The sequence below is a fragment of the Vipera berus genome (genome assembly GCF_964194415.1).
Source record: "Vipera berus genome assembly, chromosome: 14".
In the NCBI taxonomy this organism is placed as follows: Eukaryota; Metazoa; Chordata; class Lepidosauria; order Squamata; family Viperidae; genus Vipera; species Vipera berus.
This window is the reverse complement of record NC_138217.1, coordinates 4,573,384-4,591,330: the sequence shown is the minus strand read 5'-3', so window position 1 is coordinate 4,591,330 and position 17,947 is coordinate 4,573,384. Positions and strand designations below refer to the sequence as shown.

Genomic DNA, 17,947 nt, shown 5'->3' with positions numbered 1-17,947 from the left:
CTGAAGGCAACGTCTGTTCCATCGGCTGATAGTTCTCACTGTCTGAAAATTTCTCCTTATTTCCAGGTTGAATCTCTCCTTGATTAGTTTCCATCCGTTATTCCTTGTCTAGCCTTCAGGGGGTTTGGAATATAGGTCGACCCCCTCCTCTCTGTGACAGCCCCTCAAATATTGGAAGACTGCTATCAGGTCTCCCCTGGTCCTTCTCTTCACTAGACTAGCCATGCCCAGTTCCTGCAACCGTTGTTCTTATGTTTTAGCCTCCAGTCCCCTAATCATCTTTGTTGCTCTTCTCTGCACTCTTTCCAGAATCTCAACATCTTTTTTATAGTGTGGAAACCAAAACTGGTTGCAGTATTTTAGGTGTGGTCTTACTAAGACTTTATAGCGTGTTAGTAATACCTCACGCGAACCTGATTGAATCCCTCTGTTAATGCAACTTAGGATTGCGCTGGCTTTCTTGTCTGCCAGTGCAAACCCTTGGCTCATATTTAATTGATCGTCCACTAACACTCCCAAGATCCCTTCTCACAGTTTGCTCCTATTAAGCCTGGTTTCACCCAATCTATATGTGCACTTTGGGTTTTTCTTGCCTAAGTGTTAAGACTTTACTTTTCTCCACAATGAATTTCATTTTGTTAAGATAGGGTTTCGGCATCATTGTAACTTCGGTCGTTAAACGAATGCTCGTAAGCCGAGGACTCCTGGCATTGCTTGGCGCCAATGGAAAGTGCAACTGTAGGAGGAGGATTTGGGGGGGGGGAGGGGAACCACTCACATTGATGCCAAAATCCGGTGATGTGGCACTCCAGATGGCCCCGATGCTGGCAGCGGCTAGCATGGCCTCCACCGCATGGATGCTGTTAGGCAGATAACCTGGAAGGGTGGCAAAAACGGAAGAGGAAGGGATGAAGGATGGATCGTTAGAGCAGAACTACCAGATTCTGTAACGGCTTTGTTCCTTATGCAGCCCTCTTGTAAATTCTCAGGATTCTTTTTTTTGGGGGGGGGGGCAGGTATTTGTATACATTCGAACTAGACTGTGAGGTTTCTCTGTGTCATATGTGTGTGCGTTTGTATGTGTACGGGGCTATATGCATAATGGTATTTTTTTGAGAGCTGAATGCAACGAAATTTCATTTTTAAGGTATGCTGTTTAACGTACGTTTAAAGTGACAATAAAGTTTTTGTTCTATTCTACTCTATTCTGTATTCTATTCTATTCTGTATTCTATTCTACTCTACTATTCTATATTCAATTTTACTCTATTCTATATTCTCCTCTATTCTATATTTTATTCTATTCTATTTCTAGTCTAGTCTATATTTTACTCTATATTCTATTCTACTCTATATTCTATTCTATATCCTATTCTATTCCATTCTATTCTACAATCTTTCTATTCTATTCCATTCCATTTTCTACTCTATTCTATTCCTTATTTGTATTCTATTCTATTCTATTCTATTCTATTCCTTATTTGTATTCCTATTCTATTCTATTCCTTATTTGTATTCTATTCTATTCTATTCCATTCCTTATTTCTATTCAATTCAATTCTATTCCATTCCATTTTCTATTCTATTCAATTCTATTCCATTCCTTATTTCTATTCTATTCTATTCTATTCTATTCTATTCTATTCTATTCTATTCTATTCTATTCTATTCTGTATTTCTGTTCTGTACTATTCTATTCTATTCTGTTATTCTATTCTATTCTGTATTTCTATTCTATTCTATTCTATTCTATTCTATTCTATTCTATTCTATTCTATTCTATTCTATTCTATTCTATTTCTATCCTGTTCTCCCACCAAGTGATCAAGAAAGTCAAAGTCCCATGGAGATCAGTTGCCTCAAAACCGTCCCTGATGCCTCTCACCTGCCAGATCTAAACTGCCGACTCCCCCGACAGGTGACACAACCCGGCTGAATTGCACAAAGCAAGAGCTTGCACAATCCCAAACCGTGTCTGGCAAGAGGGAAGCTCCACGTCCTGCCCTTCTCTTTGAAAACCCACGTCCATTGTAGCATCTCCGTGGTCACCAAGGAAGAAGATCCTGCACCCAGGAGGTCCCTCAAGATCTGGGCTGGATCCCTTGAGGGAGGACCATCGAGGTCCAAAGGAGAGGAATGGCTACAGACACTCAGCCCCAAACTGGTCCTTCAGGCTCGGTGACAGATTTTGAAACCTGATGGGAACCTGATGCTTACTTCCTTACTGGGCCAAGATCAGGCCTGGCTGGTTTGAGCCACAAAGCCAAGATAAGTCACAATGAGCAGCTTGATAATCCTGTTCAACCCAGGCCAGAAGGATCGTGCTATGGTTTACAGGTAATCCTCGACTTAACGGCCACAATAGGGACCAGCATTTCTATTCCTAAGCCAAGTGGTCTTTGAATGAGTCGAATCAGAGATTGCGAACTTTTTGTCGTCCCCCACCCCAGTCAAGCCAATCATTGCAGTCAGTAAGCAAACTGTATGGCTATTAAATGAGTCCAGATTCCACCATTGAGTTTGCTTGTGGGAAACTGGCGGGGAAGGTCACAAAATGGTGATCGCGTGACCCCAGCAGGATGCTGCAACGGTCGTACGTGCGAAGCAGTGGCCACTTCTAACCTAACTTTGGAAGCATCTCAACCCAAAGGCTGGAGGATTAGGCAAAAATATGGATTAAATTGCCACTTGGGGGTTGTTTTGTTTTTTGGGGGGGGCACACAACTCCCAATAGGAAGCCGAGTTCCAGGCCTCACCTACACACATACACACACACACACACAACCAGTTACTCAAGACCTTCTCCAAGGGGAAAACCCAACGCAAACCGAGGCAATGTGTCAATTGCTGCATTGCAACACAAGGGACGATGGAGCAAGAGACCCAATTGCAGGTCGACAACCAGACATGAGCTGCCAATGTTGACTGTGAGGGCAGAAGAGGTCAATCGGAGGCCTGTGGTTGGTGCCAGAGATCTAGGTCCTCCTTGACTGAGTGTGTGCTGGAGAGCAACATGGCAGGTGATTTTCCTCCGATGAGGTCCTTGGTGCTCTCTGAGCTGGGCTGTTTTCTTGCAGATGTTTCATTACCCAACTAGGGAATATCATCAGCACTAAAAGAGAATGAGGTTTGGGAGGAGGAGGAGGAGGAGGAGGAGGAGGAGGAGGACTGTGGGGTCCTTGGTGGTCTCTGAGCTTGGCTGTTTTCTTGCAGACATTTCATGACCCAACTAGAGAACATCCCCAATGTTAGAAGGGAGTACGGTTTGTGGAGAAGAGGAGGAGGAGGAGGAGATGATTGTGGGGTCCTTTGTGCTCTCTGAGCTTGGGGGTTTCCTTGCAGACATTTCATGACCCAACTAGTAACATCATCAGTGCTAGAAGGGAGGGGAGTTTGCAGAGAGGAGGAGGAGGAGGAGGAGGAGGAGGAGGAGGAGGAGGAGGACTGTGGGGTCCTTGGTGGTCTCTGAGCTTGGCTGTTTTCTTGCAGACATTTCATGACCCAACTAGAGAACATCCCCAATGTTAGAAGGGAGTACGGTTTGTGGAGAAGAGGAGGAGGAGGAGGAGGAGATGATTGTGGGGTCCTTTGTGCTCTCTGAGCTTGGGGGTTTCCTTGCAGACATTTCATGACCCAACTAGTAACATCATCAGTGCTAGAAGGGAGGGGAGTTTGCAGAGAGGAGGAGGAGGAGGAGGAGGAGGAGGAGGAGGAAGAGGAGATTGTGGGGTCCTTGGTGCTCTCTGAGCTTGGCTGTTTTCTTGCAGATGTTTCATGAGCTATCTAGGGAACATCATCAGTGCACGGTTACCTAGTTCGGTTGTGAAATGACTGCAAGAAAACCACGAAGCTCAAAGAGCACCAAGGACCCCATAGTCCTCTTCCTCGTCCCCCTCCTCCATTCCACAGCCCCCTTCCAGTCTAGCATTGACGACCTTCGCTCATTTCGCCGGGACCTGAAAACTTGGCTCTTCGATCTGTTTGGTCCAGACTGTGGGGTTGTTAATTTAACTGGGTTTTAGATTTACTCTTGGGGCTTGAATTTAATTTGTTTTAATTGTTTTTAATTTTTTGTATTCATGGTTTTAACTGCCCTGTAAACCGCCCTGAGTCCTACAGGAATAGGGCGGTATACAAATCCAAATAAATAAATAAATAAATAAATACCGTAAATAAATAAATAAATAAATAAATGTATGTATGTTACCTACTTTGCTCATGAAATGTCTGCAAGAAAACCACCAAGCTCAGAGAGCACCGAGGACCCCACAGTCCCCCTCTTCCTCATCCTCCCCTCTCCACAAACCCCACTCCCTTCTAACAGTGAGGTTAACTAGTGTGGGAATAAGACTTCTGCAAGAAAACCACCACACTCAGAGACCACCAAGGACAGTTCAACCCTGAGCTAAGATTATCCTCTAATTTCCTTCCTTTTTCTTCTTCCATTCTGGGCATCAGAAGTCCTCAGCTCCATTTCCAGCCCAAATGTGGATTCCCAAGACCCTTTCGGAAGTTACAAACGTGTGGCAACCTAAACATAAGCCCCCCCACACACACACACACACAATCTCTGTCCAGAAGGCTCACCAAAGTCTCCCACACTTCAAGGGGATTCCGCTTGGTGAAACAAGATCCCGTTTTTTCACCTGTTATTTATTGGAAGTGGTTTTTATTTTGGGTTGGGGTTCCCCCCCCCCAAATAACCCATCAATTTTTCAGTGTCCCATCTCGACGACGCTTGGCTCAAAGTCACCCGACCTGTTCTTTCCTGCACATATTCCGTGCATTCCTTTCTGCAGAGTTTCTTAAGGCGGTCAAGATTTGATGTTTGCATAGCCCGGTTGAAAGAAGAAATTGCTGGAAGGACTCACCCACAACCCGGTCTCCGGGCTGCACTCCCAACTTCCTCATGGCCGCAGCGTAGAAAGCCACCTGGTGCCTCAAGTCATCAAAGGTCACTTTTTCTATCTCTTCCTTGCCTTCCCCTAAGAGAACAAGGTCAGATCCGGTGGCAGGTTTGCAGCAAGACGTCAAAAACCAATAATATATTAACCTCTGAAGAAGTTAGCAGGCTCAAAGGCAGAGATGTGGCCCAGCCAACTAGCTGCTGGATGCACAAACCCACTGTCAGGACCCACCCCAAACCATGTCTTATGAAGACAAAATTCTTGGAGTCAAGTCTATTCCAAAAAGAATCTTTACTATGACATGCTTGGTTGTAGGAAACGAGACAGGACTTAATATTATTCCACAAAGTAAACCCTTATAAAGAGTTCCCGGTTTAACCCCCCTTAACCCCATTTGGTCAGTCCCCCATCCTTTATCTCGTATCATCCCTCTCGTGGGAAAAAGGAACTTAGGACCCTTCATGTTTATTGCTCTCTTCCGTGACAAAAGCCAGATGCTAGCCCCCCCCTTTTGTTTCCCCAGTTCAAAAGGCTTCTCCTTTCCTTTGAAATGCCTAATACCGGTTCAATACACATCCATTCTCTCCTCTTCGGGAGATGGCAGAATCCATGGAATAATGTTTTAAACATACATTTATGAATATGATATAAATGGATTCTGACACCCACAATCTTCTACACAGGCGGCCCAAAACCATCATTTCCCACCCACCCCCCAACCCAAGTGCTCCTTGTGAGAAAGAGTCCAAAATCTTCAAATTTAATCCAAGATGTTTCCCCACCCTAGCCTCCCACCAGGTTCCAGAAATAATTACTAGGGCAAGAACAGGCAACGTTCCTGATTGTTCTTGCGCATCATTGCTAAATCAACACAACTTGCAAAATTCTTTGGCAGAAGGAGGCGAGGCAGAGAGTGTGTGTGTGGGGGGGGTGTCTCGCCAAGGCTTAAAAGGGGTTTTTAGCAGCCTGGAGAAAATCCAGGTGTGCAAAGGAAGTGAATGTAAGATGCATAAACAGCCCAGTATGTCTGCAGTGGTACTTGCGAAGATTTAGGGCAATTACGGAGGTAGGGAAGAAGTAACTTTGCCTTCTGCAACTCCATCTACTAAGGGAGAGAGCAGAGAGGGAATTTAGAAACCCCACCCAGAAAAAAAAAGAGCCACACACACAACTCCAGCACCCACAACGTCGAGAGGTTTTGGGGAGACATAAAAGTATTCCTGCAACCTCTAATGAAAGAGCCGTTGTGTTGGGTGGAGGAATGCTTGAGAAGGATTTTTTTTTTAAAAAAGGAGGCAGGGATGGGAGACCACAAGGAAATCCCGCCCTGTAAAGCAGAGGAGGGCCCCCTAAAAGATAACGCTTATTCCCACTAAGATGATAATGAAGATGAAGAGGAGAGAGAAAGAGAGAGAGATCTGAATAGTTGTAGACCCAGCGGTAACAAAGATTCGCATGGGGGACTTACGTGCGGCATAGAGAGCGATTTTGTCATTCTCCTCATGCTTCAGGAGGTTTTCGGCATAGTTTAGACGGCTGCCTTTAAACCATTCGGGAACATCCGTGATGCCCTTGGAGGGATCAACCACCTGGTGGAGACACATCAACCATCCTTAACAGAAGACTTTGCAGTCAGGTGCGGGGCCCACTACTAGCCGTGGCCTCTTGGCCATCAGGCCACGTTCAGTAGCGTTCATGCGCATGGTCACCCCGCCCTTGCACCGGCGCTAAGCGAGCAGGCGGCACTACTTGAAGCGTGAGCCTCTCGCCGGCACTAGCAGTCCTATTTGCAGAGGGTGCATGCTCACAGCCCCACTCGCGCGCATGCAGCCCCATTTGTGTCTGTGTGTGCATGTGTGCATAAAGGCACTGATGTAAGGGCACGAAGGATCACCATTACGAGGGTCTTTCTCTGCCCCTCCTCACCATCTGGGGGGGGTTGTCCATTTCGCTCAGCTAGAAGGGTGCATTTTTTTTCCCCTGGGGAAAAAAACAAGATCAGACTGGGTTACTACCGGGATGGGGCACCACCAGGAAATCCAACCGGATGGGCACATTTGAAAAAAAAAAATGGTGCTTTGGAAGAAGGCATTAGCTGCCTTCTGCTAAGAAGAGTACAGATAGTCCCCAACGTATGATGTCTAGCGACCGTTTAAAGTTATGAGTAACTTGCAACAATCCTCAGCCTGCCGCAGCATTTCCCCACAGTCACATGATAAAATTTTGGGCACTTGACAATTACGATGGTCGCAGCATCCTGTAACTGCCCTTTGTGACCTCCCTAGCTGGCTCCTGACACGCAAAATCAACGGGGAAGGTTGCAACACTGGAAGTTTTTAAGAAGAGACTGGCCAGCCATTTGTCTGAAATGGTATAGGGTTTCCTGCCTGAGCAGGGGGTTGGACTAGAAGACCTCCCAGGTCCCTTCCAACTCTGATATTCTGTCAGCTTACCTCATCATAAAGCCGAGAATAGGTGATCCCGCTGAATTTCCAAAACTCTGCCCAAAAATCCGAATAATGCTGTACAGACCATTGATACAACTCGCTGTAGTTGGCTGGAAGCAAAAACAAGAACGCCCGTTATTAAACCTTCTCCATCACGTTTTTCCCTAGAAAAGACCATTTTTAGTCAGTTGCCTAAACCGGCAGAGTCCTTTCAACAACTCAGCTTAGGACTCTACACCAGGGATCTTCAAACTTGGCCCTTTTATGACTTCTGGACTTCAATTCCCAGAATTCCTCAGCCAGGGTGCCCTGGCTGAGGAATTCTGGGAGTTGAAGTCCACACGTCATAAAAGGGCCAAGTTGGAAGACCCCTGCTCTATACCATCTTTGCTCCTTTTTCTCGAGCAAAGCAAATTAAAGCTGCTCAAACCAAACCCTTTTACAGATTTTACTCTCAATCTGCTCACGCGCAGCATCGATTGCAAAAAAAAAAAAAAAAGAGCCATCTGTCAGGCCTGGGGGGAAAAAAATAAAATTAAATTATCGGTTGCCTATTTGCTTGTCCGCAACAAACGGCTTCCTTTGCCTCACGAGCACTTTTAATCCAAAGCCGACAAAATCAGATAAATCAAATTTCTGGGTTTCCGCTAATGCTTCAAAGGAAGGAAACACCCCCCCCCCCGCAAAAAAAACCCCAACTCTTGGTGCTATTTATCTCTTCCTGATTTAGCGGGTCAGTTGATGTCTCTCCATCTTGGCTTCTGATGCGGCCCCCCCCCCAGGCAAACAAACCGGGTCTCTGAAATTACTAGAGCAAACAGAGATTGCTTCTGGTTATTTGCTATCCTTTTATTTCCCTGGGGGGAATAACAAGGAAGAAATGCATAACTGGCAAGGAAAAAAAAAAGAGGGGGTGAGGATTCTTTACAAAAACGAAGCTCTAAAACATTATCACGCAATGCCAAGGATAGCACGGGAGACCCCAATTCTACTCCTCTCTCCTTAAAGTTGTACAGGTAGTTCTCGACTTACGACAGCTGAGCCCGACATAAGGCAGCGGTTATGTGAATTTTTCCCCCCAGAGTTGTTAAGTCAATCACTGCAGTTATTAAGTCAGCAACACGGTTAAGTGAATCTGGCTTTCTCATCGACCTTTGCTGGTCAGGTAGCAAAAGGGGATCACAGCCATCATAAATAGGAGTCATAAACATGATTTTTTATCATGTGACCGGACACCCCACCCCCACCCACCACCCACCCCGGGAATGCTGCAAAAGTTGTAAGTGTGAAAAAGCTCACAGGTCACTTTTTCAAAATGCTGTTGCAATTTCACAGAGTCACTAAATGAAAACTGTAATTTGAAAACTACCTGTATATCAGGTTTTGCCAAATCCGTATTTACTTTTCCAGATCCAGAGATTAGTTTTCCCCAGCCATATTGTTTACTTGAAGAAGAGAAGGCGGCAAAAGAAGTTGCTTTGAAGCTAAACACAGGGATGCTGCCCAATTAAACCAGATTTTATTTTCCAGCCTACCTCCCTTTATTTTGGAAACCCACACCCACTATCACACTTGTAAACTTGAGCAATAGCCGAGAAAAAAAAATGTGAAAAGGAGAGCAACAGCTTCAATTGGATGCTTGGGCACATTTTATTTTTTAAAGCTAACACTCTCTCTTAAAACTGCACACACACACGCGCGCGCGCACAGACACACACACACAAAGCACAGAGGCCTTGCTTAATTCTCCTTCTCCATCTAAGATGGTTTGCATTCATTTTTTTCACATCAAGTATAAAGAGAAAACATTTGCCCAGTTATTCTTCCATTGATAAACAGAAGGCCCAAATGAAATCCATGCAGCATGGCAAGGTGTTATTTGTCGTGTATCACACCCGGCTGACAACATTAGGCCACAAATGGGGGGGATCTGTAGTGTCCCAAATGGCCAGAAGACCAAACTACAAATCCCTAGCGCCTCTCCCCATGGGAACTGTAGTTCAGAATCCCCTATGCAGGTATTCTGTTTTTGCTCAATAGAAAAAACTCGGCGGCCTCAAATTCTCCGTTGTTAAGAAACAAGAAATCCTGTAAAATTTTCCTTTTAGAGCATACTGGCTCCGTTGCTAATAAAAAGCATCAGGCCTTGGCACACCTGCTCTCTTTGGGGAACCCGAACACACAACCGCAATCACACACCGACTTCTTCTCTTTTCTACGGATTCCACCCTGCAGAGAAGAAAGGCAAGGCGAAGGGAACAGGAACAGGGCAGCCGATCCATACACTGCGGAAAGACACTTCCAAGCCCAATGCAAAATGCTGATTTCTACAAGCCTTGAGGGCTAGAGGCCCAGTTTCTTGGAATTTAAAAAAAAAACCCCAAGAAAAACAGATTTGCCCTGGAAGATGACACAAATCCACGTGGATCAGGGCTGAAATACACACGATGGTTGCATTCCGGGATCCTGTTGGTTGCAAAGCAAAAAAAACTGGGGTGTTCAGACTGGGTCACCCAACAGTAGAGGCCTCCAAAGTCTTATTTAATTATTTATTGAATGTTTATGCTATTCCCATCTCCCTTACAAGACGACAGGAAAGATATATTTCAGTTTGGAGGAGATGGATAAATTATATCCAGAACAAATATGGGTCCAAAAAGTTCCATTTAGCTTATGAGTAGATTTTAGTGGGATATTGTTATTGGCACGTTGTTTGTAGTTATATCAAAGGGGAGTTAAAGCACATTATGAATTTGGTTAATTGTATATTATGTGTAATTTTTATTTAGAATATGTTTATTGTAACTACAATCCTGTATTTAGGTCTGGGAAGTGGGGGGCGGGGGAAGTGGGTGGGTTTGGGGTGGGAGGGATTTGGGGATATATTGTAAAATTTTGTTTTTGTAAAACTCTAATAAAAAAAAGACGACTCTGGATATCTTACAGGTTATAAAGCGAGGGGTGCTTGGTGCTTTCGGAGTCTGGTTGTTTTCTTGCAGACGTTTCATTACTCAAACTGGGTAACATCATCAGCGGTAGAAGGGAGTGGAATTGATGGAGGGAAGAGAGGAAGGACTATGGGATCCTGGATGCTCTCTGAGCTTGCTGGTTTTCTTGCAGACGTTTCATTACCCAGCTAAGGCAACATCATCAGTGCTGGTAAGTTTACTAGCTTATTATCACTGATGCTGTTACCTGGTTTGTGTAATGAAACATCTGCAAGAAAACCAGCAGGCTCAAGAGAGCACCAAGGACCCCCATCTCATTTCAACCCTGAGCTACAAATATTCGCCTTCGTTGGAGTTCTACCATCTTCAGGGACCCTCTTCCGTTGGCAAACACACCTGAAGACCCTCGCTCAAGTAACACCACCCCGCCCCCTGGCTTGCAAATTACGTCAGGACGGGCCTGGTTGTTCCACAATTGCTCCTGTGATGGCAGCAAGGCTCTGATCTTGCATCAGCCGGGGCTGAAGACGTTATGTGGCTGGGATGCAGAATGGCTGGGCACATGCAACACGCCCCCACAGGTAAATTTCATGCTAGACGAGGGAGATGAAATGTGGGAGGGGGGAAGGAAAGGAGGAAATGTGGGGCAGCAGAGGATTCCTTCACAAGCTAGACCCCCACGCCCGGGTGCCAAGCGGGTTAGCACAACTCAAGCCCCACTGGAGGAAGCTGAACTTCCCCACCAGCGTCTGCTGCTGCTGCAAGGTAAGCCTCCTTCCCCCTCTGCAGCCAGGGTGCCCAGCCGACTCTCCCGAGACCCAACAAGCCCCCCACCGGTCCCCATCAGCCCAGCCTAAGGTCGGCTGGCCTCCAATCTGCGGAGGGCGCCAGGTTGCCGACCCAGGCAAGAGCATCTTGCCCATTGCAATGGTGGGGAGAGCCCCGCGCAGCCTACCTTGCAGGGCCGTTGTGTGTGCGGGGACGGGGGTGGTGGAATGATGATAACTTTATTGTCACTTTGAATGTACACCAATCGGCATACATCAAAATGAAATTTCGTTGCATGCAGCTCTCAAAAGGGTCACCACCTCCGATATATATACTCCTCGTTCGGGGCCCGCTCAAATTTGGAATTCTGGGAAATTCAAATTCAAATTCTTGGAAATGCCAAGAGGGGAGGCGCGGTTCTGCCTCCTGGGAAGGAACCGGGGTGCAACGGGCAAGGGGACAGCGCAAATGGACGGAGGGTGGCTTTTCTGCCCGGCTTCCCCGCAGGGACTCACCCAGGCGAATGCCGTAAGCCGCGGTGACCGCCGCCCTGAACCGGTCCATGCTGGTGTTGCGCTTGGAGTCCGGCTCCCACAGCCGCTGCGCTTCCATGATCTCCAACGCCCGAGACATCGTCAAGCTTTTTGGGCACAGCCCGGCTTCGCCTCCGACGCTCCCCTGCCTCGCTTCTCGGAGCGACCGCCTCGCCGGTCCGAGCAGGACTGCGGAGCTCCGCCTCCTGCCGGCGCCTTTTATAGGACGCGTTACCTCCTCGCGCCGCCGGGTGAACTTCCGCCAGAGGGCGGAGCAAAACCAAACGAACCAACAAACAAAAAAGAGTGCGCGAATTCAAAAAGCCGATTTTTTTTGGCCGCGGCAGCGAGCGTGAACGCGGGCGTGCAAAATTCCCTCCCCCCCCCCTAAAACCTGCCAGGTGCAACGGCCAAGCAGGTTGGCGCACGTAGGAATCCACGCAGCTCGATATTATGCCTGCGTGGCTTCCTTTCTGACTTTCCTCTCATTGCAGGTTGTGGTTTGTTTTTGTTTTTCACAACAACTCTGCAAGGTAGGCCGGGTTGAGGAATAAGAGGTGGAATCGGGTCGCGCAGGAAACTTCCCAGGAGACCAAGCTACTCTTGAAATTTAAAACGCAGGTAGTCCTCGACTTACAACGGTTTGTACGGTGACCGTTCGAAGTTGCAACGGCAACGAAAAAGGTGATGTTTGACCATTTTTCACACTTATGACTATTGCGGATCCCATGCAATCCAAAAATTCAGATGCTTGGCAGCTGACTCATATTTACGAGGGTCGCAGTGTCCTGGGGTCACGTGATCCCCTTTTGCGACCTGACAAGCCAACTCAATGGGGAAAGCAAGCTCAAAATTTAAGAGAGAACTTTTATAAAATGTTTTATAGGTGGCATTTAGATCCTAAAAAACTAGCAAGTATGTATCCGAACTGCCAGCCTAAATGTTGGAGGTGTGGTGGTGAAGATGCAACGTACTTTCACATATGGTGGACCTGTAAAAAGGTTAAAGCATTTTGGATTAAAATTTGGTGGAATATGCAGAAGATATTCAAGCAAAGGATAAAGTTTTGTCCGCAATTGTTTTTACTGGGTATTACTACTGACACTACTGTTGTGGACACTAAGTTGATGTTGAATTTAATTACGGCAGCAAGACTTTTAGTAGGGCAATATTGGAAGAAGGAGGAACTGCCTACTATAGAAGAATGGACTTTAAAAGTTTCCAACCTGGCGGAAATGGCAAAGATCTCAGCGTACTTGAAAGACCATTCGCAACAGAGATATATTGTGGAGTGGAAAAAATGGATTGATTACATCCAGAATAAATATGGGACTAAAAAGTTTCACTTAGCATTTGAATAAGTATTGATGTGATATTTATATTGCTTGTAGTTATTTTATAAGAGTTAAAGTGCGACAGATTTAATAGCTTATTGTTGTTTGCATAAGGTAGACTATGATGGTTTGTACTTTTATACCTTGTATTTAGCTCTGGGAAGTCGGGGAGGGGGAGGGAGGGAGGTGTTGGGGAGGGTTGGGAAGAGGGGAGGGGGTTGGGAGGGGTTTTGTTTTGTTAAAAATAAAATGTACTGTAAAACTTTTCAATAAAAAAAATATGGGGAAAGCAGACTCAGTTAACAACCGGTTACTGACTTAACAACTGCTGTGATCCCCTTAACAACTGTGTAGCAAGGAGGGTCATTAAATGGGGCAAAACTTACTTAACAACTGTCTTGCTTAGCAACGGAAACTTTGGGCTCCATTGTGGTCCTAAGTCGAGAACTACCTGCAAGGACTTTTACAAAAGACGGTTAGGGTTAGGATAACTTTTTTTTGGGGGGGGTGTCTTTTTGCTGCTGTCAATGGGGAAAAAATGATTATTTGATGATTAATAGGTAGCTCAGTGGGTTAGGATGCTGAGCCTGTCGATCAGAAGGTCGGCAGTTTGGTGGGTCGAATCCCGAGTGCCGCGTAGCAGAGTGAGCGCCTGTTACTCGTCCCAGCTTCTGCCAACCTAGCAGTTCGAAAGCACGTAAAAATGCAAGTAGAAAAATAGGGACCACTCCGGTGGGAAGGTAACAGCGTTCCGTGCGCCTTTGGCATCTAGTCATGCCGGCCACATGACCACGGAGACGTCCTCGGACAAGCGCTGGCTCTTCGGCTGTGAAACGGAGATGAGCACCGGCCCCTAGAGTCGGAAACGACTAGCACGCATGTGCGGGGGAACCTTTACCTTTACTAGGTATTGAATATGGGAAGAAGGGAATGATGTAACTCAACCCACAAAGAGAGAGAATGTTAGTTTGTAACTGTTGTAAAGATCAGGTGTTGTTTCTTTAAATATCTTTTTCCTACAGTACCTGTATTCTATCTTGCACGTATCTGTTTTTCTTAACTTTTTTTTTTGCATATTTGTATATTTCTTCAGGTTTATCTTTTATTCATGTAAAATTCTACAATAAAAATTATATATAATGCAGGATATGTCCTACATGTGTTTAGGCAGTCCTTGATTTGCAACGCTTCATTTAGTGACGGTTCGTAGTTGCAACGGCATCGGAAAAAGGGACTTTGGGCCGTTTTTTCACGGACGACCGTTTGCAGCCTCCCCGTGGGTCACGTGAAAATTGACTCATATTTACGACAGTTGTTGTGTCCCGGGGGTCATGTGTGTGGGGATTCACTTAACAACCGTGTTACTAACTTAACTGCAATGATTCATTTAACAACCGTGGCAAGAAAAAGTGTGAAATGGAGCAAAATTCATTTAGCAACTGTCTTGCTTAGCAATGGAAATTTTGGACTCAATTATGGTTATAAGTCAAGGACTACCTGTATGTATGTATGTATGCAGGTGTGTGCGTGTGTGTGTGTGAAGAAAAAGCATCACACCCAAACTCAGATTCTTTGGGGGGAAAAACCCATCAATTAATTTAATTTAATTTTAATTTTATTAAATTTATATACCGCCCTTTCCCGAGGGACTCAGGGCGGTTTACAGGGTATTTAAAATCAAACAGTACAAAATACAAAAGTTAAAAAACAATTTAAAAAGATTAAATTATCCCTTAACTAAAAACCTCAGTTAAAAATTCTCAGCCTGGGCCGGAGAGCTCAAAGAGCCAGTTCTTCAGGTCCAAAAACACTCTAATTAATCAGTTTTAAACTAAATTATATTAACCTATTAATGCATTCACTGTAATGAAATGTTCAGGGGGGGGAAAAAAAACTTAGATCTGAAAATAAAATACCTATTTTTTTTCCTTCATTTTTTTCTCCCTACATTTGTTCAGGTTTATCTTTTATTCCTAGGAGTCACCTTGGGCAGCCAACAAATGTAATAAATACATTTAAAAAATAAAAACCTGCCACAGCATTTGATTTGTTTTCAAAAGAAAAGGCATCCCACCCAAATAAATTCCAATTCTGTGCAAAAAAAGAAAAACAAACCCTGGATTATATATATATATATATATTAAATAAATCAGTTTTAAACTCAGTTAGTTTTAGCTATTTCGTACATGCGATGTAATGTGATGTACAGAAAAAAATAATAATAAAAATGTGTAACAGCCCAGATAAGGGTCGAAAACCCCCAAATCGGGGTCCCAACCCCCAGGAGCTGGCACCTTCAGCAGCAGGGCGGATGGATCCATGGCATCACCGCACCACAACCAGAATGCAGCCCCCCCATTGGTGGATCTGGGTCTGGCCCCACATCAGCCCAGAGTCTTCAGCATGGGCCATCCAGCAAAACGATGGGAGGGCTGCAGCAAACCGTGGGCCTCCCCAACCAATCAGGAGGAGAAGTTTGCTGGCACTCGCTCCGGGAAGGCCAATGGGTGCCAGAGATGGGGAGAGGCGTGCCCAATCAGAGCTCAGCTTTAATGGTAGGGAGAAAAAGATTGTGGAAGTCCATTGATTGGGTTTGATTTGCACACTCAACTGTGGTGGGGGGGGGGGAAGAGGAGGATTTGGGGAGCCGGTTGATTTTGATGTGCACACCCAGCCCAGGGGGAAGAGGAGCAGCGTTTGTAGAACTGAGCCATTTTGGTTTGCACACCCAGCCACAAGGAGGAGGATTTGGGAAACTGATTTACTTTGATTTGCACACCCAGCCCAGGAGGAAGAGGAGCGTTTGTAAAACTGAGCCATTTTGATTTGCATACCCAGCCACAAGGAGGATTTGGAGAGCTGGTTGATTTTGATTTGCACACCCAGCCCAGGGGGAAGAGGAGGATTTGGGGAGCTGGTTGATTTTGATTTGCACACCCAGCCCAGGGGGAAGAGGAGCAGCGTTTGTAGAACTGAGCCATTTTGGTTTGCACACCCAGCCACAAGGAGGAGGATTTGGGAAACTGATTTACTTTGATTTGCACACCCAGCCCAGGAGGAAGAGGAGCGTTTGTAAAACTGAGCCATTTTGATTTGCATACCCAGCCACAAGGAGGAGGATTTGGAGAGCTGGTTGATTTTGATTTGCACACCCAGCCCAGGGGGAAGAGGAGGATTTGGGGAGCTGGTTGATTTTGATTTGCACACCCAGCCCAGGGGGAAGAGGAGCAGCGTTTGTAGAACTGAGCCATTTTGACTTGCACACCCAGCAGGGGGGAGGGTTTGTAGAACTGAGCCATTTTGGTTTGCACACCCAGCCACAAGGAGGAGGATTTGGGAAACTGATTTACTTTGATTTGCACACCCAGCCACAGGGGGGAAGATCTGGGAAACTGATTGATTTTTGATTTGCACATCCAGCCTTGGCGAGCAGAATTTAAGAAATGTTTGGCCGGCTAAAAAAAGAGAGATCTTCAGTCAACAAGGTGTTGTTGCAACCCTTTGGCAACGAAGCTCAGGATGGGGTGAGCCGATGGACAAACCTGAAAGAGAGAGAGGTTAGGTCACTATCCCTTTTGAACCCGAGTAGCCTTGATATTTTGAAAGTTGCTAAAAAAAGAAAGTTGGATGGGTGGATTTAGAAGGTGGGCAGAGGTGGGGCAGAGACAATGCAATGTTGACTCAACTGAAGAGTTGAGTAGGCCACCAAAGGTGCTGAGTAGTGTTGGGTCACCTGACTCTGTTGGACAATTACACAATGACACACAATTATGGATCTAAGCCAGGGTTTCTCAATGTTGGCAGCTTGAAGTTCGGGGAGGATAGGTGGGGGGAATTCTGGGAATCCACCCATCTTCAAGTAAGATTGAGAAATGCTGGTTTAAGGGAGTGGGGCAAACCCAACCTTCATCTTTGCACCGATGATGGTTCATTCAGTGACAGGTTAAGTTGTATCTCCAGCAGAATTCTTTCCCCCTTTCTGATGGTGGTTAAAAGCCTAGACGATCATTAATCTAGTTGGTTTGCCTAGGGTGGTTTGAAGAAGGAAGGAAGGAAGGAAGGAAGGAAGGAAGGAAGGAAGGAAGGAAGGAAGGAAGGAAGGAAGGAAGGAAGGAAGGAAGGAAGATGTGGCAAGAAGGAAGGAGGGAGGGAAGCAAGACTAGGAAGAAGGAATAGAGCAGACATGTCAAACACAAGGCCCGGGGGCCAGATCCGGCCTGTGGTTTCATGTGGCCCCCGAAGCCACCCTGGAAAAAGTGAGGGAACGGTCCCCACTGCTTTGGCCCTGGCCCAGAGACCCTCCTTCTGCCAGAGACCCCCAGATCTGTCCCACTCCTGCCCAGGCCCCCATAGGCACCCTTGATGCCAACGATGTAGAGCTGGCCATGCCCACCCAGTAGGCCATACGCACTCTAGCCATGCCCACCCAGTAGGCCATGCCCACCCTGGCCATACCCACCCGGCCCCCTGAGGGCAACCACAATGCTGATGTGGCCCTCAATAAAACTGAGTTTGACACCCCTGGAATACAGAGAGGGAGGAAGAAAGGAATAGAGGGATGAAGGAAGGAAGAATCCAATTTGAAATTTAAGATAAACCCGGATGAAATGAGGGACCGACTCGACCATCAGTCAACACTGACAATGCATTCTCAGCTCCCCTTTGAAACCAACCTCGGAGATCATCAATTAAAACTGCAATATACAAACACCTCTCTTTATCTAAAAAACGATATTGATAGGCTTGTCCATAGAATTTGGGAAACTGAAAGCTCCACTCATATTGACAGACCTACAGATACTCAGCTGAGATTGTACAGTTGCACCTAAGGCTGGCTGCCTCAGGCTTCAACGGTTAGCTTAACCCATTTTGAGATCATCCCTGCTCTCCTCGCATTTTTCTCCCTTCTGGCTTTTCCTGCCCTTCTTTCCCTCCCTTTCTCCTTCTTTCCCTTCCTCTTGGAGGGCCTGCCAAAATTCCCCAGCACCCCCTGTTTTAAAACCCCAAACT

At 46.1% G+C, this 17,947-nt stretch overlaps 1 protein-coding gene across 1 annotated transcript in view; it reads right to left on the bottom strand.

Moving 5' to 3' along the window:
* Window positions 1-11,781, bottom strand: part of AACS (acetoacetyl-CoA synthetase) — a 42,753-nt gene extending 30,972 nt beyond the window's left edge. Inside the window, exons 1-5 of the mRNA XM_081339162.1 lie at window positions 11,586-11,781; window positions 7,361-7,464; window positions 6,376-6,496; window positions 4,872-4,985; window positions 779-876 (exon numbers count right to left, since the gene is read on the bottom strand). Coding sequence (XP_081195288.1) covers window positions 779-876; window positions 4,872-4,985; window positions 6,376-6,496; window positions 7,361-7,464; window positions 11,586-11,703 — 555 coding nt within the window. The 5' untranslated portion in view covers window positions 11,704-11,781. The remainder of the gene's footprint in view (window positions 1-778; window positions 877-4,871; window positions 4,986-6,375; window positions 6,497-7,360; window positions 7,465-11,585) is intronic.
* Between the last annotated feature and the right edge of the window lie 6,166 nt (window positions 11,782-17,947).